Source organism: Kwoniella dendrophila, chromosome 9 (assembly GCF_036810415.1).
Source record: "Kwoniella dendrophila CBS 6074 chromosome 9, complete sequence".
NCBI classification, from domain to species: Eukaryota; Fungi; Basidiomycota; class Tremellomycetes; order Tremellales; family Cryptococcaceae; genus Kwoniella; species Kwoniella dendrophila.
This window is the reverse complement of record NC_089484.1, coordinates 1,269,144-1,291,822: the sequence shown is the minus strand read 5'-3', so window position 1 is coordinate 1,291,822 and position 22,679 is coordinate 1,269,144. Positions and strand designations below refer to the sequence as shown.

The 22,679-nt window shown below is 38.6% G+C and overlaps 5 protein-coding genes across 5 annotated transcripts; 3 read left to right on the top strand and 2 right to left on the bottom strand.

Moving 5' to 3' along the window:
- Positions 1–86: 86 nt before the first annotated feature.
- On the top strand, positions 87–3,450 carry L201_006889 (uncharacterized protein; the record flags this gene model as incomplete). The annotated part of the gene is made up of 13 exons (XM_066222602.1): positions 87–131; positions 202–216; positions 285–420; positions 509–753; positions 845–1,192; positions 1,254–1,841; positions 1,906–1,995; positions 2,060–2,238; positions 2,307–2,406; positions 2,463–2,759; positions 2,833–3,096; positions 3,176–3,313; positions 3,397–3,450. The coding sequence occupies 13 exons, from the start codon at positions 87–89 to the stop codon at positions 3,448–3,450; spliced, it is 2,499 nt and encodes an 832-aa protein (XP_066078699.1).
- Positions 3,451–4,029: 579 nt separating this feature from the next.
- Positions 4,030–4,821, bottom strand: L201_006888 (uncharacterized protein; the record flags this gene model as incomplete). Its single annotated transcript, XM_066222601.1, has 3 exons — positions 4,030–4,459; positions 4,526–4,654; positions 4,742–4,821. 3 exons carry the CDS (start codon positions 4,819–4,821, stop codon positions 4,030–4,032), a joined length of 639 nt encoding a protein of 212 aa, XP_066078698.1.
- A 797-nt stretch (positions 4,822–5,618) lies between these two features.
- L201_006887 (uncharacterized protein) lies at positions 5,619–8,218 on the bottom strand (the record flags this gene model as incomplete). Its single annotated transcript, XM_066222600.1, has 10 exons — positions 5,619–5,856; positions 5,941–6,026; positions 6,107–6,127; positions 6,202–6,590; positions 6,674–6,770; positions 6,841–6,930; positions 6,996–7,039; positions 7,097–7,151; positions 7,230–7,313; positions 7,457–8,218. 10 exons carry the CDS (start codon positions 8,216–8,218, stop codon positions 5,619–5,621), a joined length of 1,866 nt encoding a protein of 621 aa, XP_066078697.1.
- A 1,528-nt stretch (positions 8,219–9,746) lies between these two features.
- On the top strand, positions 9,747–11,018 carry L201_006886 (uncharacterized protein; the record flags this gene model as incomplete). The annotated part of the gene is made up of 1 exon (XM_066222599.1): positions 9,747–11,018. The coding sequence occupies one exon, from the start codon at positions 9,747–9,749 to the stop codon at positions 11,016–11,018; it is 1,272 nt and encodes a 423-aa protein (XP_066078696.1).
- Positions 11,019–14,425: 3,407 nt separating this feature from the next.
- On the top strand, positions 14,426–22,359 carry L201_006885 (uncharacterized protein; the record flags this gene model as incomplete). Its single annotated transcript, XM_066222598.1, has 10 exons — positions 14,426–14,588; positions 14,668–14,744; positions 14,799–15,030; positions 15,094–15,244; positions 15,304–15,543; positions 15,599–20,586; positions 20,639–20,716; positions 20,799–21,743; positions 21,807–22,095; positions 22,176–22,359. 10 exons carry the CDS (start codon positions 14,426–14,428, stop codon positions 22,357–22,359), a joined length of 7,347 nt encoding a protein of 2,448 aa, XP_066078695.1.
- Between the last annotated feature and the right edge of the window lie 320 nt (positions 22,360–22,679).

The window sequence follows — 22,679 nt, the reverse complement described above, 5'->3', positions numbered from 1 at the left end:
GTTGAAGAGCACAAAATCTCGCCTCTTAACAGCCATTACCCTTGCAACACGGTCAAGGACTCTAGGGAAGGGGAACATTACTCGCCATGGCAATGTCGATGGGAGCTGCGCGGAGGGGTAAACCCAAGATCGTAGGTGTCATTCCTGATCAGTCAAATCTTGAATGACTCAACGACTGATGATTGTTTGCCGCTGTTATAGCGACCTCCCAAACGAGTGAGTCCTTGCTGTACAGAATATCATGTCTTGATCATCAACTGATCAAGGGTGTTTTGAATGCTTAGCCAACTTCCGAAACACCTATCAAAGATACATGGACTAAACTTGCTAATGCTATAAGAGAAATCCAAAATCACAACGCGTCAAAACTATCGTATGAAGAACATTATCGATATGGATATAACATGGTCCTACATAAACGTGAGCAACATCGACAGATCATGAATAATATATAACGAATTGATCCTTATATGCTAATTTGAGCTCGAACGGTTTTACCGGACTGTAGACGGTGATCAGTTATATAATGGTGTAAAGGTTTTAATCTCAGAATATTTAGATAAATTAGCAGAAGAAAAGATTGTACCGACTTTTCCTAGATCTGGTGGAACAAGAGGTGCAGGTAAATTAGGTGGTGGAGCAGAAGCTATAGAAAGAGCTTTAGAAGGTGATAGATTTTTGAAAGCTATGAAAAGCGCTTGGGAAGATCATACTGGATCAATGAGGAAAATTAGGGATATACTGAAGTATATGGTTAGTCGGTCAAGACTACATTTATATCCCTGGTTCAGGTAAAACGGTGCTCTGTGTTATACTGACTGACGAACCTATCTCTGAATTATAGGATAAAGGTTATTCAACAGCAAATGGATTACCATTAATTTACGAAGTTGGGTTAACATTATTTTTGCAGCATATAATAAGATCAATCAAACATCCAATTCATACCCACTTGATCTCAACTTTACTATCACAAGTACAGCTAGAACGTGATGGAGAAACGATTACAAGGTCGACGGTCAGAGAATGTACAGATATTTTATTACGATTAAATGTATCAGAAAGAGAAGGTGGTAAAACTGTTTATGTAACTGATTTTGAACCTGAATTCCTCAAGAGAAGTTCTGAATTTTATGGTCTAGAAGCTGTCGAGGAGTTGGAGAAAGGCGATGCTGCTCAGTACCTGAGAAGGGTAAGTGATCTGAACGACACGAAAAGATAATAGTTGATTCGTATTGCTTATGACGAAATAGGTTGAAAGGCGTCTGGCAGAAGAGGCAGATCGTACGGTACATTATTTATCAACTACAACACATCCAGCATTACAAGAATTATTAATTGCAAATTTATTAACACCACATTTACAAACTATTTTGGATATGCCAGGAAGTGGATTAGTTACAATGTTGGATTCAAATAGAATAGCAGATTTACGTCGGTTATATGTTCTTTATCTGAAGGTACCTAAAGATGAAGGTAAAATAGCTTTAAGATCATCGTTGAGAAACGATATTGAGGAAAGAGGTAAAGCTGTTAATCAAGGTAATTCAATTAGTGAAAGATCTGAAACTGGAGCTGCTGAAGCTGGACCATCAAATTCATCAAAATTAACTCAAGATCAAAATGGTAATGATGGTATAGAAGAAGAAAATGATAATACAGGTGGAGGGAAAGGGAAAGGGAAAGCTAAAGCAATATCTTCATCACCCACATCAGCTGGTAACGCTTTGAATTCTGCCTTGAAATGGGTTCAGGATGTTTTGGAATTAAAAGACAAATTTGATTCTATACTTGAGACTGCGTTTATGGGTGATAAACAAGTTCAAGTTTCCATAAATGAGGTAAGTTCAGATAGACATTAATCGCAAAGATGTAACGTTCACTGATAAAGCGGGTCACGAGTAGGCGTTCCAATCGTTTATAAACGCTAATCCTCGTGCGCCCGAATACCTATCATTGTTCATTGATGAGAATTTGAAGAAAGGTACGAAAGCGGTGAGTAAGACTTGGCTCCGGATAAGGTTAAATTTGACTAATCTATCCATTCGATACTTTACAGAGATCCGAGGATGAAATTGAATCAGCTCTGGAGAAAACGATAGTACTTTTCAGATTCTTATCGGATAAAGATAAATTCGAAAGATACTACAAAAATCATTTGGCGAGAAGATTACTGTATGCTAGAAGTGCAAGTGATGATTCCGAAAAACAAATGGTTACTAAACTCAAGATGGAAATGTAGGTTTGAATGACAACGCTACACCATATCCCGTTCATACAACTCATAACTTCTTCTACTGTTACAGGGGTTTCCAATTTACTCAGAAATTAGAAGGAATGTTTACAGATATGAGATTAAGTAATGAAAGTGCCAATACATTTAGAAATTACCTTAATCGACACGGAGTGAGTATTCCATTGGATGATGAAGTTACCATACTAGGCTAATTGTATTTATGTAGGCATTACCTATCGATCTCAGTGTAAATGTTCTTACAGCATCATACTGGCCGCAACCTATAGTGGCGACAACATCGTGTACTTTCCCAGCTGCCTTACAGCCTTCGATGGAAACTTTCCAGAAATATTATGATTCTCGACATTCAGGTAGAAGGTTGACATGGCAAGGTAATTTAGGTACAGCAGATGTTAGAGTGAGATTCAAAACTAGATCACATGATTTGAATCTATCCACCCATGCATTGGTGGTTTTGTTATTATTCGAAGAAACAAAGAGTGGTGAATCGTTATCATACCCTGTGAGTTATCCCGATTCAGCTTGCTATGAAACATTTACTGATTGCCTTGTGGTGTATATCTGTATATATATAGGATATCAAATCATTAACAGATTTACCTGATTCGGACTTAAGTAGAACTTTACAATCATTAGCATGTGGTAAATTTAGAGTGTTGACTAAGATACCCAAGGGAAGAGATATCAACATGAATGATAAATTCGAATTCAATGAGAGTTTTACATCAAATTTGCAAAGAATTAAAATTATGCAAGTTTCATCAAACAAACCTGAAAATTCAAAAGAGAGAGAAGAAACTCAAGAAATGGTTGATGAAGAAAGGAAACATCAAGTTGAAGTAAGTTTCCTTTTTTCTTGTTTTTTCAACCGAAAAAAAAAAATTCTTTCACTAATGTTTTTACGATACTCTCATATAGGCTTGTATTGTAAGAATAATGAAAGATAGAAAACAGATGACACATAACGATTTAATATCCGAAGTTGCACATCAATTATCAACTAGATTCAGTCCGACAATGTCTCTTATCAAGAAAAGAATCGAAGGTTTGATTGATGTGAGTTATACCTCATCATCATTTTCAGAGTTTATTTTCACAAAAAATAGCTGATATATAATATTATGTTTCTGATCTCACAGCGAGAATATCTGGAAAGAACTAATGATATGGGATCTTATCGATATTTGGCATAATCATCAAAAACACCATCAATGATTGGCATTATCCATTGTCTGAAGAGTTGCGATGTTGTATAGAAATCGGGGGTAGTCGTCGTTGCGAACGCAGATCATAGGGCGAAAGAGTGTTGAATATAATAGATAGACCGCGGAATCCATATTTTCAATATGTTCCCAAGATATTGTCATATCACAAGAAACAAAAACATTGTAATTACTCTAAATTGTATGCATTATTTCATGATAATTTAGTAGCCTAAGACATATTTGCATACTAAGTCTAGTCTATACTATTTGGACTCTATCCTAAATGTGATTTGGTATATTCAACCAAGTATCGAAATGACAATCATTTACGATGAGTTCCTCGTATTTGTTCGCTGATATAGATATTTATTTGATATAAAAGTTTTCCGATACGGGAATAAAGTAATACAACAAATACCTGTTTTTATACCCATTTTAGATTGTTAAACCAGCGATTTCATCTATATGTAGACTATGTATGATGTACTAGCATCATTCTAAATTGTTCATAACATTTCCGATATCTAATACTACTGGGAATTAACATGCTGAGTCTTAAAATACAGATTAATCTGTATCACCGAATAAATTGAAATCATTTATCTTCAAACTTTTTATTGATTGTTTAAACCATTGTTCAACTTTTTCTTTTTCTTTTTCATGATTTTCATCAGATGCAGATAAATTAACATTTACACTTAAAACTAAATCTGCTTTCTTTTTAGTTCCGTCTTTAGTATTTTTTAAATTTATACGCCATAAAGATAAACCAATCCAAACTTTATCAGGTAAATCATTTTCATGACCTTGTCTAGGTGCACCAGTGGGATTATGTGAAAATTTATGTATACTTTGTAATCCATCTAAATAAATTGGTTTTGGTGTTTCAGCATTATCAAATTCTATAATATCAAAATTAATTGGTTGATCAGGAGATGAAGTTAATATGGTTGATTCTAATGATGCGTTATCATGTGCTATTGAATTGAAATGGAATCTATGGTAATATACAATATGAAAATGTTAGTTAAGATGATCGTTATTTCAATTCTTGTAAACTCACTTGATAGCTTCCCATAAATCAGTACTAGCTAAACCATCTTCAACCATACCTAAAACTTCTAATACAACAGCTGTATCGGAAGTGGATGATAAGAATACTTCTTGATTATCTGGAATTTGACGTAAATCACTAATTAACCCAAATGGCGATGTGGAATTATCAATTAGGTTTTAATTATAGATTCTCAACAATGAAACAGCCCTTCTCATGACTCACCTAGCATCAATGTAATCTCGAGGTAAATCCAATGATATAGCACCTCCGAAAAGAGGTCTAGGCGATAATTCACTTGCCATTGTGTTTATGATTCTTGATATGCGCCAAACGTAAAGAAAAGGGCAGAAGGATAGTTTGATATATGTGAATATATAAGTATCTGAATCTACGATGGTGTCGTTCTATACATAGCCTTGTATAATCACGAAACATTCCTCATCAAACACAAAGGTATACCTCATCGACTCGGCCTTTTAATAATAGTAAAAATTGTTTACACATGGTAATAAGTATATTTTAGATCATTTGCAAAGGTACCGGCCGTTAAGCGGTGTTCATCTTTGGTGTCATTAAGAGATCTATACATGCAAATTCAGCAAGCCAGACACAAAAAGAAATGTCCCAGAGCTGACTCGAACAGCTGTCTCCACAGAATTGTAGTTTCACCACAATGTAACGTACTGACCACCTATACGACTGAGACATATTTCGTGATTGACCGTGAGAAATGAAATTTTCTATCTGCTTATATACTTTGTCAGTCTGGTCACATGCAGCTTGATCCTGACGTGTCGATTCACACTCGTTACACTCCTCAGCCAAACCTCACAACGGTGGGACCCCGACATTTTGCTTCAATAAGTGTGGATTCGTTTATGACCGTCTAAATGAAACCATTCTATGCTGTGGGGTATGTGATAATCTATATGTTCATAATCTATACAAAAGCGCTTGAGAAGAGTTCCCTTATGATCTCAATTCAAACCTTCACTATGCTGCCTAATTTGACCTAATCATGCTAAGAATCACCTTCTTATATATCTAAAAATGTACACCAAACGAACTTAAACCATGAAAATACCTGCCTAATTCTCCTTCACATTGTAAATACCTTCAACTCATTACCATTTTCAGTTTCTATACCTTTTTTTCTATTTTCTAATATTTTTTCTGCTTTAGATTCCCAATCTGTATTTAACCAATCAGAAACCGCTTGTTCGTGATGTTCTCTTGTCATAAAAGGTAACCTATAAGGTTCAATTGGATTTTTTAATGCTTTTCTAATTGCATCTATAAATTGTTCTTCATCATTTCTTAATACATGATAAACGTATCTGCAAACCGGATTATATTCATATTTTGCTCTATATCAGTTTCTTTCCTTCGCAAGTATTCCTATCAATGTTGCTTAAACTTACGGTTCATTCAAAGCTTTTAAAGTGTTATGTTGACTTTGCGACCATGTATCTGGATCTTCGACTTTACTATGACCCCATAGACCGTACTACCAGAAGCGATATGACATATGGTCAGTTATCGGAGTTTTACCAGGAACGATTCCACCGAGCACGATAACCAACTTACAGGACTGATGAACGGTATACCCTGTATGATCGAATACGTAATCACGATTATTAACACGTTTCACTTGGTTACTTACACCATGAATCATCACTTACCAAACTTAAAGCGATATGTGGACTAGGACTTAAAGTAGGCCATCCAATACCTAACATAACTTTTGAAGAAGCCAATTGACGTTCAAATTCAAATTTATCCATTGTACCTAAATTTCTAATTCCAGTAGGTAATTCCATTGGGGTTTCTAATTTAGTTTTTTCGTTCCTATCATCTTTACATCCAATAACAAATTCAAATCCTTCAAATTCTTTTTCTAATATGGTTTTAGCTCTTAGGAAAATACCACGATCTTCCCATGCAGGTTGTGTACCAGGATAAAAATATCTCAAGAACTTAGCTAAGATGTAAACTTGGTTAGGTCTTTTCGAAGTTGGTACATATGGTGGTGTCCTAGCTGGTTCAACTACATAATTGATAAATGTGAAATCTAAGTGGAACAATAACAGTATCAATATCAATCGTCATTTCATCCGATCAATGTCTGATCATAGGTTACATGCCCTTACTCACTCCGCTGTTGATGTGAAAATCCTAATTCAGAATGCATGTTCCAAGCATCTCCAACGACTGAAGAGTAATGATCCGGGAAATAATTATAAACGAAGAACTGAAAAGTAATGTTCATCGTTGATTCATATATCAGTGTGAGTGCCATAATTAGTATTACAGATGCTTACCTTCCAAGCCGGGATACCGTTTCCTCTTCCAGAAGTTTTCATTTGATCTTCAAAAGTCCCATATTGACCAGTTGGCGCAGCAATGATTCCCTGGCAGTGAAGAAAAGGCTGTATCAGCGCTGATAAACACGTTGTATCAGTACCAGGATACTCACCTTTACCATATCTGGAATTTGATTATAAATATACCACATGTAAACTGATTATACCATATCAGCTAGTTATCTATCTCGACAAATTCAACAACATAACTCACCCCAATCGTCCCTAGCACGTAAGATGGTATATCCCCATTTCGTCAAGGTTTCAATCTATGATAGCAATTCAGTGAGTTTTTGATTCATTACAGAATATGTAGATAGATTTGAGTGCGATATCCATGCACATACCATAGACGAAAACCATATTCCCTCACCTCCCATGTAACCCTCATATAGATGGAAATGAGCGAAGATGTGACCTATAATGATAACCTATATTTGGAAGATTAGTCACGGCCTGGTTCTATATTATTTGACTTTGATCTACAACAATCGATATAGATCGTATTGACTGATGAGGAAGGACAAAAGGTAGATCATCTATGATAGGTAGTGGTAGAGATTGTGTGACTCACGCTGGTTTGATTTTCTCTGCAAGTATTTGTAGCTGTACAAACAGCTAATTTTCTTAATTCAGATTCTGTATAAAATTTATAATCTTCTCTACCTGGTCCATGACCCCAATTTGGTTTTGGATTAAAATAATTATCTACATTCGCTTTATATTCATATTGAGTTAGTACTAATTCCCTTTCACTCGGTATTAAATCTTTTAAACCTGATTCTATTTCTGGTGGTATGATTATTGATGATAATTTTGAAGGTGTTTGCCAAGATGAAGGTAATATAAATGAAGTAGAAGTGTTATTTTTTAAATCAGAAATTAAATTTGGTTTATATAGTATCACTAAACTTGTTGTAATTATAAATGATAACAAAATACATAATTGTTTTATTCCAATTCTTAGTGATAATCCATTACCAAGTCTCGGATAAGTATTTGTTGAATATAACTTTGAATGTGAATATGCTGTAGATGCATTTGGTGATGTTGATCCTTCATCATCTATATACCCTTCTTCTTCTAGTAGTGTTCTTCTAGATGATGATGATCCATCTAAAGGTCCCATGGTATAGAGATTGTCCTTTGAATCTCTATGTAAAATTGAATACCTCTTATGTAATGTTGTACTATTGTTATCGGTCTTAGGTGATTCCGTATTATACGTAACCTTATCTAAATATGAGCTGTTATCTACCTTTCCACTCAAGTGTGATGCTGATGATGATGAAGAAAGATTGATGGATGAAGAAAGCAGTTGATCTGTATAGACCATTGCTATTTTCACTGGGTACAACAATCTTATAGGCTCGATTGTTCACCTACGGTATCATTGATTTATCTTTTTTTATCTTTTTCGCATTCCTAATGTCGTCTAGCTTAGTACGTTATCCCGTATTTACAGGGAACAGTTCCTTTTCTTTGATAACCACGTAGGAGTACACTTAACCGACTTTGTACATAATGATAAAGGGTATTTCAGGATACGTGGGCAGATGTCCATGTACGGCATCTTTCATTAGTACTTACTCAGCCCTAAAGACAAACGTGTAAATATAGTGGCGGGTACGGTAGTCGTACTGTATATCCTTGTTCACATGTAACAGATAAACAGTAAGTAGTACTCGCTTTAATAAGTATTAACCCGTGAAATGTTGTACGCCATCTTCACCGTTCCGATCACAAAATAGGTTACAACTGTAACGCTTTTTCCAAGCACTGAATTGAAGCCTGTATCTTTAGTTTGCAGGATTTTTATTGTGCTAATTTTGGCTTTTATTTATCTTAGATCCCTCAAACCAAGAAACCGGTTCCGCTCGTTTTTGTTGTTTCCTTTTCTCAGGGGAGTCACCGAAGGGTTTTTTTGGTTATATGGCCTAAGACATAATCGTGCTTCTTTGCCCTTCTGATATATTATTCTTCTCCCGGTTTCATACTGAAACCTTCCTACCCGCCCTGAACACCCCGGTAGTGTAGCACGTGTTTGGTGGTGATACACTGAAAGCTCCGATAGTGCGTACTTTTCGGGACAAGGTAAAACCGAGACGTCCACTTTAGCAGATGACGTCCTGTATGCGAACCACATGGTTTGTATGGTGGGTGGTTTTTTAGATGCCAGAAAACAGCGCATTCTGATTACATAATCATAAGCAGGATCTTTACCATTATTGTAACTTCAACTTAAAGAAAGACGGAAGAAAAGATGATCGTTTTTTTTTGTTTGACGTCTAATAATGCTAATGCAATACCTTACTTGTTCAGTTCATCGAGCTTATCATCATAAAGTTAGCTTGAAATTAGTAAGCTAGTCATTACAAGTTGAGAGAGAAATTCGGGTATCTACACATACATACATAAATCAGCTTGATTTGCGGATTTTGTTTGAATGAAATGGGTTTTCATGTTGATGAAACAAGGCCGGTTTCTAAGACTTGCACATCCTTTTCAACGAATATGCTTCTGATGTCACAGGCATTTCAGGCTGTACTACTAAGTAGTACCGTATTTGCAGCACTCACAACCGAGAGTGAGAAAAGGTAAGTTATTTGTAATTCAAACACGAGGTTATCTATCAAAGTGCAACTATAAACCAAGATAACCGCTTCACTATATGGAGTATGCCACACTCGGAAATAGTAGAAAGTTATCGGCATTTTTACCGATTCTTACCGTTCGTGCGTCGAGATTTCTGAAATCTAGAAATGTTGTTGAAATGTTTAATTGTCCAAAATGTTCATCAAATAACATATATACTCAAGCAACTAGTCTGGGTAAACTTTAGCAGAATCTCCACTCCTTACAATATGTCAACCAGACAGGTAGCTTCTAGAGTGTTTGCCCGAGCGGGAAGCTCCAAGCAAAGTGTTACACCTATTTTTGCTCGAGCAGCATCATCATCTACAGCTTCAGCTTCAGCTTCAACCTCCGCCTCATCATCATCAACATCATCATGGCAACCTGCTTTACCAGCTGGTGAATTACCTGCATATGACGCTGCATTGGCATATCTATCAGAACATCAAAGTAAAGTTATTTCCAAATTAGAAAAATTGAAAGCGAAGGCAGGCTCGAATTTAAGTGAAGAAACAGTCAGACGAATAGATCAATTAGAAATAGAAGCATATTCAAATGATCCTGCTATAAGAAGAGAATTTAGAGAAACAGGTGGTAAAGGACAAATGAATAAAAGCATTTATAGATGGTTATCTGAACAAAAATGGAAAAAAGAAGGTGGTTTAGATTTATTAATGCAAAGATTATTACAAATGAATATAGTTCCAGATTTATTACATTCTTTACCTCCAACTTCACCTTTAACTCTTTCAACATCTACATCTTCTGATAAAACAATCGAACCAGGATCAATTCAAATGCCATCAATATTCTCGAATCCACCTATACTAAAATCTCAATTATATCATCATCCTTCTTTACCCACTTCAAACTCATCAAATCCCGAAGCTTTACATACTTTATTAGTTATTGATCCTGATTCACCTTCACATGAAACTCATTCCTTTCAACAAAGATTACATTATTTAAAAACTGATATACCTTTATCTGTTTTATCTGGTGAATTGAATTTATTGGATTCAAGTGTAAATGGTAAAGAAGTGTTGAAATGGGAATCACCAGCACCTGAACAAGGTACACCTAATCATAGATATGTTTTCTTATTATTCCGTCAACCCTCTTCTTCTTCTTCTTCTTCTTCGGAAGTGGAGATGAAAAGAGATGGATTTGATTTAAGGGATTATTTATCAAGAAATCAATTAAATTCAAATGATTTAGTTGGTATAGATATGTTTAGATCAAAATGGTCTTTAGAAGAAAATGAATATGTAAATAAAGTTTATATCAATCAAAGAAATATTTCAACTGGATCACCGATTTATGGTAAAGTACCTAAACAAGTTAAATATGGTTATCCAATGTCAGCAAAAAGACAAACAATTGAAGAAATTAGAGAGAATGCTTGGAATAATGCTGTAAATGATTTACAGAATTTAGCAAATGATGTTCAAGGTTTATCTATAAATTCAGAACAAAATCAAAGTGATAAAGTAATAAGTTGATTAGTAGATTTATAGGTTTAATCATGTATCAAGTAAAACCTACTACTTCATACTATATGTTGATTATGTAGTAACTTTCATATTCGTAGCATCCATGCATACTGCATTGCATTGTTCTTTTGTTTATGATCGCAGCGTGAGGCGTTCCGAATTGCAGTGATTCAAAGCTACATTTGCTAAAGATTACTGTCAAAAGCTTTGTCATGCCAATGCCATCGAATGTCAATATAAACTAGTTGAGAATAGATCGAGAAAAATCGAGAACTGCTTTTTCATCCCAAGCAGTAGACTATCGATCAGCGAATTATCGCTCGCTGTAATATTACAGACGGGCTGAGAGAAGCGAAACTGACATACTCGTAAAGCTCGTCCTCTTCAGTGGCCCGTCGCTATTCGGTTGATGCGTACTAGTTGGTGGCTTCATACCTACCGCAGACATAGGTAAACACATGTGGCCAGAGGCTCTCAAGGCGATAGCAGATGTATCACTGTCTACTTTGAGCCGAGTCTATTGGTTACTTTTCCAAATCATATGAGTATACGTTATTGCACTTTCACAGGGCGTCTGTGATCGGTAGACTTTGCAGAGGTCATCGTTTTCGATCGCATCATACCTAGCTGCCGGAGCTAGATCTCTCTTTGAGCGATGAAGATCGGGTACTTGGCAAAAGTACCGCTTGACTCGAATTGCAGATAGCATTGTAGGAATAAAGGCAGTCTATGAAGGTGAGATGGAAGGCTCCGTGACAACAGGTTAAACACCACTCATCACTATTGGACTATTATTGTACGTTGAGTATCGCCTTCTCAGTTGCTGAAATTAGCAAGTAACCGTGATCTCAGCATGATTTTAGTGATAAGGATCCTCTCGGCACGATGACCTGTAGCAGGGGGCATTCAATGCATGGTGGTAGCGTGAGGATGTTGGATGGTAGCTAGCCATATCTGCTGAGCAGGGAGCAGTTGCCAATTTGCTCTCTGCTTGACATGCTTGCAACATTACAGATCTTACACAGCGTGAACACCTGTAGGAACATGAAAGAGCCTGTGTTATCATGGTACTACTCGTACCGTTCACATCTGCTCCGAGGTGATTATTCGATCTACCAATAACCTAAGGACAATGATGGCCAGAACGGATCGCACTAACAGAAGTCTGTGTGTAACGCCGCTGGCACACCCAACAAGTAGCTTTCGCATCATTCCACTATATTCCACTGCATCGAAGGGGTCATAATAATCAGGATCACGCTCATTATTCCAATTCATGCCACATATAGCGTATAATTCAGACCCACAACACTGTGATGAGGGCACTGGCTCCAGATGTTGAATCAATACTCGTGTGTGCGAGGTTGAGTCTTCACTCAAGTTGGTGCCGTGAATGCTATACTAGAGAAAAGCTTCATGAAGTTCAAATTTATCCATTGTACCAGTGTTCATGCCACTTGGTCCAATTGTCAGAGCTTGATTGAAGAATCATCGCTGCACAGTTTACCGTAGATATGAGCTTAATGATCTTCTTCCCTTTAGCTCGCCTATAAACGATAGTGTATATATGATTTATAATTTGAACAGGATCCGCTATAATCACCTACATCAGCTAGGATATGAAGAAGCTAAGAACAGTGAAGGTGGTACTGCCACGGGTATCATAAGTTACCACAAGCCTAAAAGTATGTGATTACGTGCAAACCGAATAAATGCTTCTTTGAGCAAGTTCAAAACGTACCAACGTCCTACATGAAATCATAGCTCATCGCTCAACCCAGACCATATCGAAATAATCCACACGATCAAAGAGCAATACGTAGACCAATGTATCGGGATAAAAAGTTTGGAATCAGACCAGAATGACTAGAGCCCATTACATCGAGCTACGCAATACACTTACATACTAATGCAGGTCTTCTCACCAATAATGTCTGCGTTTGCTGTTAGTAGTAAATCCTCGGGCATGTCGATCTGTAGATCTGTGTGGTACAAAAGACCTCTGTCAGCACGATTATATGAAACCATGTTGGTTCATTGTGAAGATAGGAAAAAAGCACAGATCTGCAACGGGATGATAATTCATGTTGGTTTGCCTAATTGCCGTGCAAAAAAGGTTTCGTTTCATTCGCCTCATCTACTAAAGTACAGTAGCGCTGTTTATAAATGCTTTAAGCATGACGGTAGACACCGCTCGGACACGTCTATCTGATACATAAGGATCATTAATAATTTGCATCGCCTTAAGTGGGGTTTTCATATCTATACCCTAAAAAATCATATTACCCTTTCAAACATTAGAAGTCTTTTCAAGCCTCGTCCGTCACAAATTCCATCATCAACATCATCACTACGAAAAGCTTCAAGGTTTCGTTAGTACAGCAGTGCATGCATGTACGCGTTTCTGTTTATACAGCTTGTAATACAAACTGGGACAGGTGGAAAATGGAAAGAAGAAGAAACCTTGTCGGCTCTTTCAAGGGAAAATAAAATAATGTGAGCGCGTGCAATGTGAAAAATCAAGACTTGATTATGCAGAATTTCAGGAAAACTAGGAAATCCAGTGAATCCAGATAAACCAGAAACACGGCAGATTGACAGAGACTTTTTTTGGTCCAGAGAATCTTGAAAACAGGGTAAACAAGAAGGAAAAACGCGTTTGCTATCGCCTGCGTTTTCCCGTTCTGGTATGCTTATAACTACAGTATAACTTGTGCCACATAGCATCGACATAGCTTGATTTTTATACAACTCCGATTATCTCATTTCCTTTGGTTTCTTTGGGTCTTACGCTTTACCATATGATTTACTTTATGATTCCGACTGTCTTCCCCTGTTCCCTATAATCTTATATACCAAGCATCAAGCATCGCCCGGGCGCGCGGTGTTATTTTATTGCTGTATATGTATACACCATACAGATCAGACTCTAAAGCTTTAGTACACCATAGACAATAGGTTTGTCTCATCAGGCGAGACACCCTATTCATATCATTACAGTAATTTATTTTACTTTTTACCTATCATTATTACTTTGCTACTTTCTTTCTCATTAATATCATTCATCGTTGTTCTGCTCTTTCTTTACGACCCTTGCCACCTACTGAACGATTAGGGACACGATCAGCAGTATATAAGTCCTTGAGGAGGAACAAGTGTGAACAAGGAGGATCAACCCGCTAGAGGCGCGTTTATCATCTTAATTGGGAAAAAAAATCCACTGTCAACCGCTTGGATCACCCACCTTTTCTCATCACTTTTCAACATCTTCTTGACATCAAAGGATCATCCTATATCGAGCCAAGCAGGTTCTTAGGCGGATTTCAACTTGATCATCCCAAGGGGATTATCCCCTCTCTTTTCTCAAATCATTCTCATTATCTCATTTACGATCTTACGACATTGACAAGCCAATCATGTTTTCATCATCTTCATCCTCATCATCTTCACCATCCTCATCACGACGCTCCATAATATCACCTCTACCCCTACTATTCACATTACTAGCTACCGCACTGTATGTGACGGGTCTGCCGTATAATGAAACATTAGACCCGTGGAATATAAATAAAAATCAAGGTAACTTTCTATTCCTATTCATAAGTAATAACGTTATTATCCCTGGCATGCGGTGCTAATTGGTTTCATAACTTTATAGCTGCCGGAGACGATGTCTTGCAGTATTCCACCGAACGATCGAACAAGACGTATACTCCATCGCCGGGGAACTGGCGTGTAAGTTGATCAGACAGACAGAACATCGACCATTTGCTGATGACCCTTGTATAGTCACTGCCAACGTATACGTTGTTACTCGATAAATGGATTGATGGTGCGCCGGATAACAACGATTTCTATGGTCTCAAATATGAATATGATATCAAAGAAACTCAGTTAAGAGCCGGTGGTGATGCTCAAGGTTTAATGGATCCTCGTGGTTTAGATTATTTACAGGCAATGGGTTATAAAGCAATTTATATTGCTGGTACTAACTTTTTGAACATGCCTTGGCAGGCAGATGGTAAGCTTTTCCTTCCATATCCGCAGACAATGACCGCACGACTAATTTCCGTCATAACGATAGGTTATTCGGCTATTGATTTCTCTCTATTGGATCCTCATTACGGTACTTTGGATGACTGGGTTAAACTTGTTGATGCTATGCACGCTAGAGGAATGTACATGATTTTAGATTTCACAGTCGGAACTATGGGTGATTTGCTCGGTTTCGAAGGGTAAGTTTTATTGGAGGTTATTCACTGTACTCAGCAGAAGAGCTAATACCAGGAAATAGCTATTTAAACGTGTCCACACCTTTTTCACTTGATGAACACAAAGCTCAGTACAAATTACCAGATTATGCTCCTTGGGGTTTCCAAGAATATCCCGATTTCAAATTTAACAATGAATATAACGAATCCTGTACATATCCAACTTTCTACGAAGATAATGGAGACATTTATGATCCAGGAAAGACCGGTTGTTATGCAAGTGATTTTGATCAATATGGAGATATTGAAGCTTTCGGTGTGTTGTAAGTACAATCATCCTTCAATCGTTCCCTACCTTGATAGCTGATGTTCTCGCAGCCCCGATTGGCAACGACAACTTGCAAAATTCGCTTCCGTCCAAGATCGTCTTAGAGAATGGCGTCCACAAACCATGGACAAGATTAAAGTTTTCAGTTGTCTTACAATTCAAGCTCTTGATATTGATGGCATTCGTATCGACAAAGCCACTCAAGTAACGGTAGACGCCCTCGCTTCATGGGCCAATCACACCAAAGAATGTGCCGCGGCTGTAGGAAAAAACAATTTCTTCATTCCTGGTGAAATCACTGGTGGTGATACTTTCGGTGCCGTCTATATCGGTCGAGGTCGACCTTCCTCCAATTTACCACCCGATTTCGATTCCGCCGTCAATATGACTCAAAACGAAGGTTCTTACTTCTTGCGTGATCAAGGTCAAATCGGTCTCGATTCTGCTGCATTCCACTATTCCATCTATAGATCCCTTTGTCGATTCTTAGGTATGGATGGTAATCTTCAAGTAGCTTATGATGTCGACGTCAACTTTGTTATCGCATGGAATCAAATGGTCAGATCCAACGAATTCCTCAACTCTCAAACCAACGAATTCGACCCTAGACATATGTACGGTACTGGTAATCAAGATGTTTTCCGATGGCCAGGTTTAACCAATGGTACAGAAAGACAACAGCTTGGTCAATTCGTTACCACTCTTCTTATGCCAGGTATTCCCCTTGGTTGGTATGGTGAAGAACAAGCTTTCTACCTTCTCGATAATTCTGCTAGTAATTATTTGTATGGTCGTCAAGCGATGATTTCTAATCAAGCATGGAAACGACATGGTTGTTACAAGCTTGGTTCATCTCAATACTATAACATGCCTTACGACAAAGTTCTCACTGGGTGTGACGATGATTGGAACTCTCTTGATCACTTTGATGCCTCAGCTGAACCATTCAGAGGTATTAGAAACATGATGTGGCTCAGAACTCAGTACCCATCACTTCAAGACGGTTTCGGATTAGTCACTAGAGGTAACTGGACCCATTTCATTCAACTTCCTGGTTCTAATCAAACGCAAACTGAACTTGGTATGTGGACTGTTACTCGAGCTCCTTTGACGCAACAAGAAGGTTCCGGCTCTTTCACCAAGAATGGTACACTCGAACAAGCTGTTTGGTTGATCTACACCAACGAGAACTACACCAAAGACTACGAATTTGACTGTCAAAGTACCGATTGGATTTCATCGCCTTATCAATCCGGAAACACCGTCCGAAACTTGCTCTACCCATATGAAGAATACCATCTCGATGATTCCCGTGATCCTTTCTACGCCAACGATCAAGCTCCATGGCGAGGTTGTTTGAATAAGATTACTCTCCAACCATTCGAATATAAAGCGTTAGTACCTCTTGATCAATGGAAACAACAACCTCCTTCAATAACCAAGTTCTCACCTGGTCACGATTACCGAGTACCTTCTACCAATGGCGGCAACATCGATATCGCTATCGAATTTGACACCGAAATGAATTGTCAAAGTTTACAAAATGCTATATCCTTGAAACAAGTGATTGGGTCATCCACCACTCAGCCAAGTTTATCACCGGGTAACTGTGCAGTCATCGACGTTGCACAACGAGAAACCCCCTATCTCGTTTCTGTCGCTCCTGGATCATGGAGATGGACAGGTCAAATCCAAAACGCTGTAGATGGTATATACGAAATTACTGTCGGAAACGTTGCCACCCAAGCCAACAACCTAAACACCGACTTCACAGCACATTTCCTCATCCGAGTTGGAGGTACCGATAACCCAATGGTATTCCCTGAAGAAGCCGATTACAGTACTACTCTTTTCACTGCCTCTGGCGACTCTTACACCTTGAATCACTCGGCTCCTGGTGCAGACATGTTCAGGTACTCTGCCGATTTCGGACAGTCTTGGTCTCCTTGGGCAAATTACGAAGCTACCACCACTCTTAACGCTACGATGTTCAAAGCCAAAGACATCTGGTGGGATGGTGATCACGTTATTGTCCAATATTACAGTGCCATGGCTGGTTCATCTAATCATCAAGTACATGCCGATGCCAACTGGAAAGAAAACTATAAAAGATACTACCCTCAAATTCTCGCTAGAGGTGCTTTCAACACCTGGGGTTACGATCTTGGTGCTTCTGCTCACTTTAAGTTACAAGAAGACCATACATGGCGAATGCCAATCATGGCAGCCTGGCCTTCTTACATTCAACTCAACGTTTGGTCTTACGACGATTATTTCTACGGTGATGTCGACGGTGATGGTGTTATCGATCGTTTCCCACCCAACTCTCAAACCGCCAATTATCTTAACATGTCAGTTCCTCCAGCACCTCATCTCGCTTGGAACATTTACGTCAACGATAAGACTGGTGAATGGAGCACCGAACCAATCGGTCAAGAAACTGTAACAACCGTTGCTTTTGTCCTTCTTTTGATCATTCCAGCTATAACCGCTTTCGCTGCCGCACTTGCTTTCAGATATTCGTTCTATTCTATCAAAGTCAACAAATGGGGTCTCAAACCAAGCAAAGCTGCCAAAGAAACTTCTTACTTCCCTATCGTCGGTGCACATGGTGAAAAGAAAGGTGAACTCAATGAGAAAGGTGGTATTGTCGCTACGACCGAAAAGGGTTCTAAAGGTCCCACCAAGATCATTGGATGGCCAGAAGATCAAAACAAAAGAAGAAAAGTACTTATCGCTACTCTCGAATACGAAATTATCGATTGGAAACTTAAAGTCAAGATTGGTGGTCTTGGTGTCATGTCCACACTGATGGGTAAAGCTATGTCTGATGTTGATTTAATCTGGGTTGTTCCAAAAGTACAAGATCTTGAATACCCTCAAGGAGAATACTCTGAACCTATCGAAGTTATCATTTTCGGTGAACCATATCTTATCGAAGTCGAAACTCATCAACTTGATAACATCACATACGTTATTCTCGACAGTCCTGTATTTAGAGCTCAAACCAAAGCTGATCCTTATCCTCAACGAATGGACGATTTATCATCTGCCATCTTCTATTCAACCTGGAATCAAGCTATTGCCGAAACTATGCGAAGATATCCTATTATTGATATCTACCATATCAATGATTACCACGGTGCTTTAGCTCCTCTTTACTTGCTCCCAAAGATCGTTCCAACTTGTTTATCATTGCACAACGCCGAATTCCAAGGTTTATGGCCACTTAGAACCAAAGACGAAATGAAGGAAGTCTGTGCCGCATTCAATATTCCTAAAGAAGTCTGTAGTAAATACGTTCAATTCGGTAACACTTTCAACTTGCTTCACGCCGCCGCCAGTTTCATTTCTCACCATCAAAAATCAGTCGGTGTAGCTGGTGTATCTGATAAATATGGTAAACGATCTTGGGCTCGTTACCCAGCTCTTTGGACATTACGAAACATCGACTCTCTGCCTAACCCCGATCCAACCGATATTGCCGCTCTTGATGAACAACCTCTCGCCGTAGACAAGATTGAAGTTGATACCGAAGCTGAAGCCAAACGACCTGAACAAAAACGACAAGCTCAAGAATGGGCCGGTATCAAACAAGATCCCAACGCTGATCTCTTCGTATTCGTCGGTCGATGGTCCAAACAAAAGGGTGTCGATCTCATTGCCGATGTCATGCCATCTCTTCTCGACAAAAAACCTAAAATTCAACTTATCTGTGTTGGTCCCGTCATTGACCTATATGGTCGATTTGCTGCTGAAAAACTTGCTCGTCTCATGGAAATGTACCCTGACAGAGTTTACTCTAAACCCGAATTCACCTCACTTCCTCCTTACTTGTTCAGTGGTGCCGATTTCGCTCTTATCCCATCTAGGGATGAGCCTTTCGGTTTAGTCGCTGTCGAATTCGGTAGAAAAGGTGCTTTAGGTGTTGGTGCTCGACTTGGTGGTCTTGGTCTTATGCCTGGTTGGTGGTTCCCTGTCGAATCTTCAGCAACAGTTCACATGCTTTCACAATTGACAAAGACAATCAAACTCGCCTTGAAATCAACTGAAGAAGAAAGAGCTATTTTACGAGCTCGATCAGCTGTTCAACGTTTCCCTGTAGTAGAATGGCGTCAACGATTGGAAGATTTCCAAAGACGAAGTATCCAAACTTCTCGACAACTTGCTGGTGAAAATGCTTGGGGTTATGATCAAGTTGATGCTGCTCCTGGAAGTGGATTTTACGCTCAAGGTGAAAATGGTTCTGTTACTTCGCTCGCTCGAGGAGAATGGGGTAGATCAGCAACTCCCGATTCTACCGCTCCAAACTCTCCAATGCCTGGTCATTCACCACTTACTGGCGGCGACAATCCCGGTTACTTTGATCCTAATCTTCCTATGGCCTCATCAAACAACAATGGTCTACTCGGTGCTAACGGTGCAAACTACCATAAACGATTCGACAAGAACGCCAATAGACAATCAGCTGAATCATTCTATGATGAAGATCCCAACGCTTCACCATTATACTATGATGACAAACGACAATCCAGAGGTGGTAAACCTAAATTCTACGGTGGTTACGATGATGAAGATGTACCTTCATCTCAAGGTAGTTCAGATCACGGTGATACAACTGTTGTTGGTTCAGCTACTTCTGGAGGTCGTGATCAATCTGCTGCTCAATCATACGACAATTTCTTGGCTGCTGCAAACAAACAATTCGCTCGAAACACCGGTGGCAAGAACGCTCCCGATCCTTACTTTGATAACCGACAATCTATGGATGCCGGTTCGCCTAACAGACCGTTCACCATGCACTCTCGGGTATCATCTTTCGACTCCATCTCTTCCATCGTTGATGAAAAAGGTGCTTCTCCACTTAATAAAGCTATGGACACTTTCACCGATTCCGATGGTGAAGTTGCTCAAAGTTTCGTACAGAAATTAAGAGATCTCTCAGCCGATAACTCTAAAGGTGATTTATGTATTGAGAAGTTTTTGATCAAGAGTGAAAAGGCTTTCTTCGATGAAATTAAAAAGGAAAAGATTTCTGGTAAGTTTGGAAGATACCGCGCAGCCTGAATAAAGCTAACATGTCTTCTTAGCTATGTCTTTACGATCATCTCGAGATTCATTCATTAATTCCAGAGCACCCAGTATGATTGATGGATTCAGACCTGAATGTAAGTCATTGCTGCATCTCTCCAATGAAGTTTAGGCTTGACTCCCTGACACTTTTAGATAATCGTCGTGATTCATCAATAGCACCATACTCCAACTCTGGACACGGACATGACGATCACATGGACAACTATGGTGGACATGGCGGTGAAATGTACGACGAACCTGGACCTCCTGAAACTCAAATGACTCGACTCCAAATTTTCATGGGTAGACAAATCGCTGGATGGCCATTATACTCAATCATCATTTCCCTTGGTCAATTATTATCTGCTACTTCCTTCCAGTTGAGTTTACTTGGTGGATCCAACGTTCAAAAGGAAACCGATCTCTACATCATTTGTTCAATCTTCGTTGTCGCTACTCTCGCTTGGTACACATTATTCAGAATGAAGCCATCGGTATGGTGTCTCAGTATCCCATGGGCTACTTTCGCTATTGCCTTCTTCCTCATTGGTCTTCCATCACTTCACGGTGCTCTCCTTGGTCCACGAACAACCATCACTCGAGTTGCTACTTGGTTCTACGCTGTAGCCTCTTCAGCTGGTTTCTTATTCTTCGGTCTTAACTTTGGTGAAGAAGCTGGTGCAGCAACGGAAGTCTGGGTCACGAGAGCTTGTATCGTTCAAGGTTTACAACAAATCTGGGTATCAGCTTTGTGGTATTGGGGTTATACATTGAATGGTACTGATCCAGCAAAATACGTTCCATCAAGAATCATCTTATACATCACTTGGCCATTAGCAGTTATTTCAGCTGTATTCTCTTACCTAATGTGGTTCGGTATGCCAGAATATTATAGACAAATTCCACCTTATGTACCAAACTTCTTCAAGACTTTATTCAGAAGAAAATTAGTCATTTGGTTCTTGGTCTCAGAGATCTTGAGAAATTATTGGTTATCTGGTCCATACGGTAGAAATTGGCAATATCTCTGGAACGCTTCTGATGTAGCTAGATGGGCTGTAGTAGTCATGATTGTCATTTTCTTCATTGGTATTTGGGGTTTATTCATGGGTATCCTCATCAGTAAGTTCTCTCTCACATTACTTTCTGTCTTATTAGCCTGACTGACTCTTCGTGCTTTTGTAGAATACTCCAAAGTTCACTCTTGGTTATTACCCGTTTTCGCCATTGGTTTGGGTTGTCCAAGATGGTGTCAAATGTGGTGGGGTACTTCAGGAATGGGTCTTTACGTACCTTGGGGTGGTGTAGCTGGACCTTATATAGGTACTTGTCTATGGCTATGGTTAGGTGTTTTAGACGCAATTCAAGGTGTAGGTTTAGGTATGATCTTATTACAAACTTTATCTAGATTACATGTTTGTGCCACACTTGCCGGTGCTCAATTATTGGGTTCTTGTATTGTCATGCTTGCTAGGTGAGTCGAACAATCTCTTTCCCACGACTTCGTATGGATTGTAAAAGCTAATCGATATCATTTTATTTCACCCCTAATAGAGGAACTGCACCTGATAAAGTTGGACCTGGAAATGTCTTCCCTAATTTAGCTATTTGGGATCCATCAACAGGGGCTAACAACCCATTCGTTCATTGGGAATTCTGGTTATGTTTGATTTGTCAAATTATTATTGTGATAGGTTACGCATTCTTCTTTAGAAGAGAACAATTGAGTAAACCTTAGTTTAATTGCATATCTAAACTTTTAGTAATAGACATAAACACACACAAGGTGGATGAAGGGAAGAAAAACTCAAAAAATTAAAGAAACAACAAACAAAAAATTCAATACAATCAATTATCAATCAATCAAATATACAATTTATTTGCAAGCTATCTACAAAAAATGGACAATTTCTGCCTTTGTTTTCTCAATTTTCATATACACATATATATATCAAAAAAGACTCTTTACGTTTTATATCATGACCTGTTTATTCCCCATATATATCTTATCTTTCTAGATCCACATCACTTGTAGTATTAGACAATAAGTCAACAGTT